The sequence below is a fragment of the Octopus sinensis genome, linkage group LG19 (genome assembly GCF_006345805.1).
Source record: "Octopus sinensis linkage group LG19, ASM634580v1, whole genome shotgun sequence".
Classification (NCBI taxonomy): Eukaryota; Metazoa; Mollusca; class Cephalopoda; order Octopoda; family Octopodidae; genus Octopus; species Octopus sinensis.
The window spans coordinates 52559734-52573255 of NC_043015.1; the positions used below are offsets into that span (position 1 = coordinate 52559734).

Consider the following 13522-nt stretch of genomic DNA (forward strand, 5'->3'; position numbering starts at 1 on the left):
AGTTCTCTTTATTTTTCTGATGAGTAATTTACTCTCGTTTGAGAGTCTGCATCTATTTTTGCATGTGGGTCGTGATAGGGTGTGGTTATCACATAAGTAACAGTGTCCTTAAATAGCTGCCAAGAGACACTTTAATATCAGAGCGAATGAGAGTGAATGACCAAAACATGCATACATACATATACACCCAAAGACATCTACACATATATATATACATCCATACAAAAACATACATACACATATATACACACACACGCATATATATACACCCACATACACATATATAAAATATGTTACACTATATTATATATACATTCACATACATACACACATATACGTATACATATATATGAATGTATTTAGACATATATATATCTACATATGTGCACACACATACATACACATGTATACATGTATATATATAAATGTATTTAGTCATATATATATATATATATCTACATTTGTGCAGATACATACAGACACACACACACAAATGCATAGATACAAACATACAGTAAATGTTCCAGGACAATTTTTGTCTTTCCTTGTTTTAGTCTTTGTACTTTCATTTCCTGAATATTTTTTTGTTCCAAAATAAGGAAATTGAAAATACAAAATTGAAAAAAAAAAAAAAAATACAGATTTGCTTCGATTTAAGAACATGTCTGGTACATACTTTATTGCCTCCCAAACCTACATACAAAAGCAGAACTTGGGCTGTGGCAAGATTTGAATAGAGAGGGGGAGGGGGAGAAAGAGAAAAGAAAGAATATATGAGAAAGAGAGATATATGGTCTCTACTATCAAAAATATTGCTATGGCAACAATTATCTTCACTGCAATGATGATAATAATAATTCTTTCTACTAAAGGCACAAGGCCTGAAATTTTTTTTTGGGGGGGGCTTGTCAAATTACATTGCCCCCAATATTCAACCAGTACTTATTTTATCAACCTTGGAAGGATGAAAGGCAAAGATGGCTGACCTTGGTGGAGTTTGAACTCAGAACACAAAGGTGGACAAAGTGTTACTAAGCATTTTGCCCAGCATGCTATCTTTATAATGACAATAATAATAATCTTTTCTACTATAGGCAAAAGGCCTGACATTTTTGGGGAGCAGGGCCAGTCGATTACATTGGCCCCAGTGTGTAACTGGTACTTAATTTATCAACCCTGAAAGGATGACAGGCAAAGTTGACCCTGGCAGCATTTGAATTCAGAACATAATGGCAGACGAAATACTGCTAAGCATTTCGCCCGGCATGCTAATGATTCTGCCATCTTGCAGCCTTGTGAATAATAATTATAATAATAATAATAATGATAATAATAATAATGGTTTCAGATTTTGGTAAAAAGGCCAGGAATTTCAGGGGGGGGGGCTAAGTTGATGATATTGTGCCCAGTATTCAGCTGGTACCTATTTTATTGACCCTGAAAGGATGAGAAGTTAAGTAAACTGTGACAGCATTTGAACTCAGTGTAAAACCGGACAAAATCCCACTAAGCGTGCTAAGAATTTTGCCAGATCTCGGATTTAATAATAATGATAACAACAATTTCTTTTTATTTGCCACCAGGACATATAGTAATAATAATCATTTCTACTGGAAGCACAAGGCCTCAGATTTGGGGGAAGGGATTAAGTCAATTACATTGACCCCAGTGTGCAACTGGTACTTACTTAATCGACTATAAAAAGATGAAAGGCAAAGTCGACCTTGGCAGAATCTGAACTCAGAACGTAGCGACAGGCGAAATGCAGCTAAGCATTTTGTCCAGCATGCTAACAATTCTGCCAGCTCACTGCCTTAATAATAATGACACACATCCATAAATTTGGGGAAGGGTATAGTTGATATTATTGACCCAAATACTTGGCTGTTACTTTATTTCATTTGACCCCCAAAAGCATGAAAGGTAAAAATGACAATGGCAGAATTTGAAGAAATACTGCAAGCCAATAATAATAATTCTTTCTAGTACAGGCACAAGGCCTGGAGTTTTTTGTCTTTTTCAGTGGGGGTGGCGCTAGTCAAATATATAAAACCCAGTGCCCAATTAGTACTTATTCTATCAACCTTGGAGAGATGAAAGGGAAAGTCGACCATGGCGGAATTTGAACTCAGAACGTAAAGATGGATGAAATGCTAATAACAATATTTCAATTTTTTGCCACATGGGCATCTTGGGAGAGGTGGGGATGAGTCAATTACATTGACCTCAGCATTCAACTGGTACTTGTTTTATCAACCCTGAAAGGATGAAAGGCAGTCAACCATGGCGGAATTTGAACTCAGAATGTAATGACAGGTGAAATACCGTTAAGCATTTCATCCAGTGTCTTAACAATTCTACCAGCTCACCACCTTCATAATAATAATGATGGTAACAGAATGAAGGATATTCGAAGTAAGGTTACGGAGAGTGTGAGCAAACACAGATTAAAGTTTGCAAAATTTCAGGGTGTATATATATACATATATCCACACATCATTGCATATAATATACATATGTGGATATACATATACACATGCGGCAATGTGTGTGCATATACGCACATATATATATATATATATATATATATATATATATATATATATATACACATACACACACACACAGGACGCTTATAATATAGGGGAATGCTATGAGATGCAGCAGCAATTTGGAGTGACAGAGGGATAGCAAGCATACATACATATACTACAAAAGGTTCTGTAATATTAGTGATGCAAGCCAGAAGCACATAGAAAAATTGACATAGATAGGGGGTACAATAAATATAGATTGTTCTATGTATGTATTCGTTTTCTATTTATACCTAATTTCTACATGTCTAATTAACTGACTATATTATACATATATTATTCATATGTACATGTGTATCAGTATGAATAGTCTAATCTCATTAGCTAGTCCAAACTATACAAATACAGAAATGAATGCGATTATGATTTCGATGAAGATAAAGTTGATACCAATAAGTGTAAATAATAATAATAATAAATAAGGATGGTAATAATTAATAATAATAAATTCCAGGCAGGTTATTTAACAAATGGTGCTGTATTATACACAAGCATTGCAAACAAGCGGTGTGCAGCAAAGCCTTAACAAAAGATTAGAATACACGTTGGTCATTGGTTGCACAAACAAGAATTAGCTCCCTTCTTTTTTTTTATTATCATCATTATTCTCCTTCACCTCTACCATCATCACCATTACACTCCACATTGCACAATCCATCCATCCACAAATATGTCCTTTTGTTCTTTGATACCAAACTAGGTGTGAAGTTGTTTGCCTTTGGATTTTGTCATCTGCAACATTTGTGTCGTGTATAAAATCTAAAAACAGATTGGTTGTATGTCTGTGAGAATGTGATGTGATTGTAGTTGTCTGTTCTCAATACCCAAATCAGCATTGATTTAGCAGACCTATGATCAATGCCTTTCCAGCCATGATCATCAAATCCTATACTGTGTGTAAGAGATTAAGTTGTCCAATGTGTACAATATGTGAGATAGCAGGCTGGGGTTTGAGGGAGTGTAGGCTGCTATGTCTTGCAGTTTGAGTAGCTGTGAAAAAACTTCCTCATTCGTGTGTGTGCGAGAGAGAGATAGAGAGAGAGAGAAAGAGAGTCGTCAACTTTAACCACTGCCAGTTGAGAGTATAACCGTCTCAGTTCACTTTGGGTAAAGAATATATTGAATATAATTCATCCAGAGTTGTAGATATAGTCTTTATAATATCTATTCTGGAAGAAGACGGAATCAATGTAATCTGCTGATAATCTAATCTACCACACAAATATCAGAAGTAAATCTGACCTCCACAAGATTTTGAACTCTGAATGTAAAGTACCACAACTTGAAGCTGTACAATATCTTTTCCAGAGCTCTAACAATTGTCCCAATCCACCAAATTAATACGGACTGCAAATTTTGGCACAAAGCCAGCAATTTCAGGGGAGGGGTTAAATCGATTACATCAATCCCACTGTTTATTGACTCTGAATGGATTGAAAGCAAAAATCAACCTCAGCAAAATTTGAACTCAGAACATAAAGACAGACAAAATGCTGCTAAGAATTACTTGATTTTACTGATGCTAGTACATAACAGGTACTCTATTCTGTCACCCACACAGGAATAAAAAGTTATTTCTAATCAACTGAGTGACTATACAGTGGTTTCTTAACCGGCTTAGTATGATGTTTCTAAGTTCAAAGTACTGTATTTCTTATTGTCCATACCCATACCTAACCATCACAGAAAAGAAGACCACAAAGAACATTTGTACATATGGTACTCATGTGTACACACACGCGCACATCTCACTATCACAAATTCTTTTGTCTATAGGAAATTGATTTCTTTTTCTTCCCTGTTTTTACAATTAACATCTAAATTTTTATTGAAAATCAACAAACCAGAGTAAGGATAAGAAACACAAAAGACTACAATTTCATAAAAATAGACCAAATAAGCAAATGGTGAGAATATCAAAGACAGAAATACACAGAGGACATATTGTTTTCTCTCCAGACACAAAGAACAGATGTCTTGTCTTACAATCGGAGCTGTTAAGACTATTTACCATTTTGGCTTTCATTCTTCTGGCTAGAATCCATCTCACTGTCATCAACAACACAAAAAGCCTATACTGTTCATATATTTTCAATCATGTACAGTTGTTGTTGTTTAGTCCCAAGTCAATATAAACTGAGCAAACAAATCTATGATCAGAGAAAATCCAGACATGACCATCCCATCTTATTCAATTATTGTGTCCAAAATAAATTATCTAAAATGACATTTTTTTCAGGTGCTACGTTGAAATTTGATGGAGATCAAGCTGCTATTTCTATCAGGTTGAACGACCACATTAGAGACTTCCCCAATAGTAGCAGTAGTATATATATAAAAAAAAAAGATAATTCATCCATACTTCTGGTGGTTAAGAAATATATATTTTGTTTTCCTCCAGGCCTAATTAATAATATTTATATACCCACACACAGAAATGAAACAAAAAAATAAAAAGATACAAACTTGAATATACTAGCCCTACCACTACACACTAACCCTAAATACTAATGAATGAAAAAGTAAAAAAAAAAAGACAGAAAAAGGTAAAGAAAAATAATACTAACAAACAACAATAAAACCAACAACCATCCTAGAATTATTATTATTTTTTTTATCAAATCTAGCACCAGCTATTTTCAACTTAAATATAACAGGAAACACATAATTAGAATGAAAACATTTTTATGGCAAAAAGCTCATTTAAAAACATAAAAAGGAAGAAAAAAGATATGTGTTATTTATAGTGGCTAACTCAATTGGAGCACTTTGGCTATTTTCACGAAGATTTCACAGAAATAAACAAAATAAGAACGAAAAGAAAAAAGATTCAAAATTACAAGAAAAAAAGAATTAGTTATGGAAAAAAGGAAGATGAAGTAGAAAAAGAAGAAAATGGCCTTATTTTAGTTTAGATGGAAATAAAACCTAAGCGAACATTAAATTGATTTTCATTCTTCGTCAAGTGTGAGTACATTTAAAAAAAATGTAATGGATGATAGATATACTCTTCCTTGAGGCTAATTATTTTCAAACTACACAACTTTCAGAAGAATTTCAATCTTATAATTGCATAACTACTGTTCCAGATGCAAAAAAAACAAAACAAAACAAAACTCCAAACACACACACATACACAGAATATGATATAATTGATGTATGTGTGTAAAATCTATAGAAATATAAATACAGAATTAACAAATGGAAAAAGAAGAATCACAAGAACCAGTACAACCACAGATAGATATATATATATATATATATATAAATAAATAAACCTTCATAGATAAACTCCATTTGAAGAACTATCAGCAGGAATCAATTTACTTTTAGTCTGTAGATAAAAATGCACCATTCCAATCAGTATGAGATGATATGCTTGAAAAGCTTGACAACTGAGTTGGAAAGCTGAAAGACTGACAACAAAAATAAACTCAACTAAGAAATCTCATAGTAATTTATTCTGGTGTTTGTTCTATGGTTATGTTTTTGAGGACTTCTACCTAGCAATATAGATGTATTTCTTCTATCCCCTGTCTCTTTCTTTTTCCCCTCTTTCTCTCTCTCTCTTTCTCTCACATGTACAGAAACTGCACTGTACACAACACGTAATTCTCATTTATAAAAACTGGAGGAAAGAAAGATAACTCTAAAAAGATGAAAATATCTTCAATTCAGTTTCTGTGCCTATCTTCACTCATAGTCATTCATAAATGTTGGGTAATAGCTGAAAGAGTATGGTTGCAAATACTAGTGACAGAAATGAGGTTCCTCAAAATGATCCTTGGAGCAATGTTGCTCAACAGGGTGCATAGTTCGGAGAACAGGGAGTCTCTCCTGATCCAGCTACTACTTTTCTATGTTAAGAGGTCACAGCACCAGTACAATGGACACGTCTTTAGAATGTCATAGGAAAGAATAGCAAGACAGATTGTTTAAGCTGAGCCAACCAGCAGAAGAACGAGGGATAGTCCAAGAATGAGATGGTTAAATAATATCCGTAGATTTACTTGGTCACACCTGGGAACCCATCCAGAAAGGCTAATGATGGTTGCTTTTGATAGGACAGTATGGAGGAGGTGCCTGAAGATGCTACCCCCTTGCCACCCTCTTACAAATAGCAGGCAGAGAAGATGAAGATGGATGGATGAAAAAAATAAAGAAAAAAAGAAACCAATCACCTGGTTTAACATCTGGAGAAAACAGATTCAAAACACTGATCTATAATCAGTATTTCTTTGTCATTTCTGTATCCCTCTACCCATTAACATAGTTTTGTATACAATGCACTCTATTGCCAATTAACAATTCTACATTAATTAGCATCCTTAAAATCAATATAAAGGAAGATAAATCTACAAAAACTGTAAATGCCAATAAAGAATTTTTTCAATTTAAAAACAAGTTTCTTCAAAGTAATATCCTAAATTTGCACCTGGAACCCTGAAATTATTCTTAAGTTGAGATGCTGATCTATTAGGTAATAGTTCATTCTTTCATAACTCCAAATGAAGTACATTATCTAAGTGCCTTGACAAATTATCAAGAAAACCAAACTCTGAAGGATTTAGTAAAATAATAACCACTTTCATTATTGGAACACACTTCACCGTTATCCTGCAAAAAGCCATGGAAGTGGCTTTTCTGCAAGAGTGAGTTAAGCCATGATACTTCTTGTTCTAAGATAGTAAGACATGATTTAAAGAATATTTAGCAACTATATCTAGCTTGTCAAAGCTTCCACATTGAGGTTTTGCCACTGTTTAAACAATGGGACAAAGAAATGTCCATTATGATATATGTACTAAGACAGATCTAGAACTGACTACACTAAACTCTGATTGATTTTTATTCATTTAGCAAGTCCTTTGACCTTTTAGTATTAAGATTACTCTGTCATATATAATGCTTATTTATTTTTAGAATGACCATGTAGGGTGGGTGTGAGAGGTTAGATCTGTCTGGTTTGACCATAAAACAGGTAGAATATTTGGGTCAGACATGGCCAGTTTAAAATGCTAGAGGGTTAGACTGGCTGTTGAATGAATGATGATGCTATTCCCACATTTTTTCTTCTTTTGTTTTACCAACATTCTGCAATCAAAATATCCTTTAGTGTAACAAACACTTGTTCATTTTCACCCTGCATCTAATTCTTATACAATTTACCATTTGGGACTTAGTAAGCAGGAAGACGGGACAATGGGAATAAGAGAATATGGAAGACATCACATAGCAACTCTATAATGTTCTTTAACTCCCAGGTGGTGAAATGTCAGATGTGTAGAAGTGTCGGACAACACACACACACACACACACACACATTGAAAAATCATCACAAATTGTTACTCTGCATTTCTCACTTTCTCATTTCTGTTCTTCAAATGACAGAAATAAATTGACTTTCTGTATTTGTTTTTTATATTGCTTTCTTGTTCACACTGTGTGTTGGTGAGTGTGAGCATGTTTGTCTGCATGCAAGTGTAACTAAATACCAGTTGAAGAAATCCATCAAAAATAATTGAAGAAAGACTTCTAAGGTTTTGATGATATCCTCTTCTTATTGCTTTCTCTTCTAGGTGATGGCTTTTTGTCCTTCGTGGCTATATTTTTTTAAAGTATCATATTCAACAGTCATCATTAGAAAAGTCTACACAAACTTGGCTCTTCCTTGACTCTCTCTCTTCAACCCCCATAGCAACCAACTACCCAACCAATGTGGTGGACAGCATATACACATGGTGGAAACAATCATTACCCAAAAATCTGTCAGAGAGTAAATATATGCATATATATATATATATATATATATATATATATATATATATATATATATAATCGGTACTGATGAAAATGGTTATGAAGACGATGATGATGGCAGTAGACTTAATTACTATCCTGAGTGACTGACTATAAAGAGTAAAACTTTAACTGACAGATGACCAATTTGTCTAGGCAAAGAATGCATTTGCATAACAGGGATAATAGTAGATACAGCAAGACCGTGCAAGTAACATTAGGGATGCTGACGATGCTGATGCTGAGGCCGATGACCATAATAATAATAATAATAATAATAATAATAAATAAATAAATAATTATATCTAATTTTTAAGCACAAAGCTAACAATTATGAATGATAGGGATTAATCTATACCAATGACCTTGGTATTTTACTTCATCTTATGAAATTGGAGGGATAAAACACAAAGTTGACCATAGCAGACTTGAACCCAGAACACAAGGAGCTGGGACTAAATACAGTAAGGAATTTTCCCCAACGCAAATCCTTTTATCAATCCTCTGTCCTAATAATAATAATGTTTACTTTATTTTATGTTTTATTTATCTATAAAGAAAGCATTAAATGAATATATTTAAAAATAAAATTGTTTTAATTTTAATCAGAAAGCCTGAAATTTGTGGGAGGGAGTTAGTTAAATAAATTACCCTCAGAACATAACTGGTATTTTATTTTATTGAGCCCAGAAGGACGAAAGGCAATCAATCAACCCCAGTTGTAGGAAATGCTGCTGAGCATTTGGTTAACTAACATCTTGATTGTGCCATCCAGTGCCATAATAATAATAATAATAGTAGTAGTAGTAGTAGTAGTTGTTGTAATGCTAGTGGCAGTAGCTTGATTACACCAGTCTTCAAACAGAGCAATAATTAAAATATATTGGAAAAACAATGTTAACGCAAGTTAGGGATTGTAACAAATAATAACAATAATAATAATGATAATAATAATTAATAAATAAATAAATAAATATCTTGCAACCCCAACTAGAAAACAATGCAGGCAGAGGTAATAATAACAATAAAAGATCAAAACATCCACAGCGTGAACAAGGTGCGACAAGGAGAGAGGGGGGAGGAGCAGCAGCAGCGTTACGATAGATCTTGGACAATGGATACAAACAGAGAGAGAGAGAGAGAGACGATGTACAAATGGACATTTGGACAGAAAGTTGTATTGTTGGGGGTGGGACATGGGGACAGTCAGTTGGAGGAGGGATGGACGAGCAGGCAACAGGACGGAAAAGCAATGAAAGAATTTTTGCAGCACTAGCGGCAAGCAGTGTCCACCCTACCAGAGCTCGAGTCGGCACAGCTACAGCATTAGCCCTTTGTTGCACAGCTTTAATCTGTGCCTGCAGGTGATGTGGAGGGTGAAAATATTTGCATGTGTCCCGTGTACACTTTCCCTTCATGTAATCCATACAAACTGTTACCATGTTGTCGGAAGGGTCGACTGTTACATTTTCAGGTGGGTGTGCATAGCGACAATCATTAGGTTGTCGCGTGCAAGTACATCTTTGAAATTCACGACATACCTGAAAGAAATGGAAAGAAATAGCAAAAGGAAAAAAAAAATGAGAAAAGGAAACTTGTATTTCTTTTTCTTTTTTTCCGGTAAAATGTTAGTAATAGAAGGTTGCTGTTTCTTCTGTTTGAACAAATTAGAATATGAACTCGATAGAGAGTGGTGTGTAATTTAAGTGGGTTTTCACCAAAAGGAATTCACATGTAGATCAAAAAGCATGCTGTTTGTATATTTTATACATTATCCACATGGAGTCTAATATCCATTCCAATATCCACATGGAGTCAAGGTGTCGAACGTGACTTGAAAAGAGATTCTTCATGTGATCTGAAGGGTATGATATTGTATGATATTCTTGTGAAGGTATTCACAAGTCAATGGATCAGAAATATAAGAGTGTGTTTTGTATATTATCAGGAATGTTCATGTCCAGAAGATAGCATTGTGGTATTTCAATAGGTTTCATCTGTGTCTAAAGTTTATGATTTGGTTAAGTGTGAATAAATTCACGTGGAATTGTGGTGTGAATATGTTTCATACAGAGATAAAAAGATTCACAGGAGTTGAGAATGTGTTGCTGTATTATTTGACAAAATTACAAACTCAAAAGATGAAGCCTGTATAGCCTGATTGGAGAATATTTTCACCATGTTGTCTCAAGATTGAGACCTGTATAGTGTAAAGACACTCATATATTGATCAGAGGGTGAGTGAGTTATTCTTACACAGAACATTCACATGGGGTTCAGATGGTAAGTTATGATTTTGATAAATTTTGCTATGTAGCTCAAAAGATGAGCTAGGAAAGCAAGTGTGGTATGATTCAAGTATAATTTTCACTGTGTATCTCAAAAGATGAGACACAATATGAACAGTATTTGTAATCTAGAATGATTTGAGAGCATTCCACCATGAATTTGAAAGCTGTGATATGGTATCATGTGAAGAAACTGACATGTGGATTAAGTGCTTCATTCTTAAACTACAAGGTTCTCTTAGAATTTGAAGATTGTGTTGTGTGATTTAAAAGGATTAAAAATAATTTGAAGTATGTATTTATGCTGTAATCCCAGTAAGTTAAAACAGAGCTCAGGGCTTAAGGAAACAGAAAGCAATGAAGCATCAACAAACTGCAACAAAATACAGAGGTTGGTCAGTGGAAGATTGCATTGGATATATGTATATAAGGGGCAAAGCAGTCGCAGCCTGACTAGCAGCAACACAAATGCCAGAGCAGGATTGGAATTTTGGGAAATAAGGATTAAAAAAAATCTATTAGCCAATGACTAAAGTAAGATCCTTTAGAGTGATGACATGATGGTGATGATAGTGTAAGAAGCAGGGATAATGGCTGCGCTAGATTCTGTTTTGATAATAATATCATCAGTAATGATGGTAGCTGTTAGCATAATTATGTTGACAAAGGCAGTAAATTGCAGTATTTAATTAGTTATGGTCCTATATGTTCTGAGTTCAAACCCTGACAAAGTCGAATTTGCCTTTCATCTTTCAAGCATTACTAATACCCAAATCAGTATTGTGCCTGTTTGCAAACCTAATGCATTCATTCACATAGCTGTCAATTAGTGCAACAGCGTAAGACAAATCAAGCAACAGCTTTTAGTAGAGGCAGCTGTGGACAATTAGAGTGTGTCTGAACATAGGATTGCATTGCAGATTTCAACTTTTTCTGAGTTTACCAACAAAGCAAAGTTTATTATACCTCTTCTCAATCACTATATGAAAACCAAAAGAATTTAAACACAGTGCTTCCATCTTTCAGCTATTGTATTTAGTACTTATCCATTACTGAGAAAAACCGGCAGAAGCTTTACATGGGTACTTGAGCTACAAAATCCTCCTCAAACAATACCCTACCTTTTTGAAAAAGGTAAGGATATGTTAAATGATCTAATTCCTAATCTAATTCGTAAAGAGTCATGATGGCCAAAGTTGGAATATCTTTGAAGATAGGTTTGTTTGATCAATACGTTTACCTGGAGTCAAATCTCTTACTACCTCTTTCATCATATTATGATGCACTAGGAGTGAATTCTTCAAGCTATATGGTAGTCTCTGAAAAGATTTTCCGCAACAACTCCAAACTTTTTTTTAGTGTGCAATGTAAGGTTCACTACCAACCAATACTATCCTTCACACATATCATAAATGACATAGCATAATGTAAAAAGAGAAAGAAAAAAAGATTGATAATGCTTACAGACATAGTGCTAACTATAAAATTGACTTTAAAATGATCACAAAGGTGACAATAATGATGGCTGATGAAGATGGAGATGACAGATGATAACAATGAGGAAAAGTAAAAACATTCTCTGTTCACATGAGAAGAAAGGGAGACATTAATTGTCCAAATACGACTTGCCAGTTACTGGTGTCACAAGAGAAAAGTAGAAACAGACAACAACAGAGTATGATAACTTTGGAACTCTCATTTTCTAAAAGAAGAATAAGTAAACCTTCAAAAGTCTTGTCCAAAGAATACAATTTATGTGGTCTTGCATTTAGGTGAGAATTAAGATAGAATTGTGAAAAGTTACGTTTCACACCTGGTTTCCATTTCCAATTGTAACTATTAACATAACTTAAGCTAAAACCTGTACTAGGAAAGGCATGAACATCATAAAATCATATTTGTCCATACAAGCATCTACACGATCATTTGGCCTGTTAAAAAAAGCAACCAAATGTCTCACAAATCACATCCTACCATTTTGAAAGCAGAAGAATTCATTGGGTAGTGTTCAGGACAAAAAAATAAGACAGTTATCATCCAAACATCTGGGTCTGCTGTTTAACAATGTCTGTGAAAAATAGATTATTTCACAGAAATACAAATATTACAACTTATCAGTGCAATCAGTCTAGTGTAAGTATTCCATCTATTATTATTATTGAATGAGAGAGCAGTGCATGCAATCAAAGTGACACTGGGGTAAAATATACAAAGCCCACATAACACATCATGACTACCCGGTTGATAAGGGTACCCCAGGCACATGCATCGCAATCATGTGTGTGTGACATGGTAATCTCATATCAAGATAAACAGCGCATGACCTTGCAGGTGGGGCCCAGTGAGAATATTCTTCAGGTTAAGTAGCCCATCCCATTCAAATGGTCCCTGAATAAGGGTTTTTTAAGGATGTTGAACGAAACACCAAAGGTAAATTATTCAAACCCCAACAAATGGCTATGATGCACCCCCACTATTATTATTATTATTATTATCATCATCATCTTGACTTTTTGCTTTTTATCTATTTGAAACTGATAAAATAAATACCTGGCACCAAGTAATAAAAAAGGATACCATCAAACTACACTCACGTCCAAATTTGTGACCTATTGTTGTATCTCCACTACTTATTATTATTATTAGTATTATATTTAGGCAGTGGGTTGACAGAAATGAAAAGGGCCAAGCAAAATGCTTTGCAGTTTTTAATTCTGTATGATTATGTTCTTATTTCAAATTTACTAATGTCAACTTGGCCTTTCATTCTTCCAGGACTGATGAAATAAATTATCAGCCAAACGCCGAGGTCAACATAATCAACTGGCCCTCAAGCCCCTC

General features: G+C 34.3%; 1 protein-coding gene across 16 annotated transcripts in view; it reads right to left on the minus strand.

Moving 5' to 3' along the window:
• Positions 1-13522, minus strand: part of LOC115222086 (muscleblind-like protein 1) — a 357773-nt gene that overhangs the window by 64541 nt on the left and 279710 nt on the right. For 14 of the 16 annotated variants that reach the window (XM_036511148.1, XM_036511149.1, XM_036511150.1 and 11 more), the window contains one exon: positions 9692-9934. The exons of the other annotated variants lie outside the window; for them this stretch is intronic. In XM_036511148.1, the coding sequence (XP_036367041.1) occupies positions 9692-9934 (243 nt within the window). The remainder of the gene's footprint in view (positions 1-9691; positions 9935-13522) is intronic. 16 annotated transcript variants of the gene reach the window in all.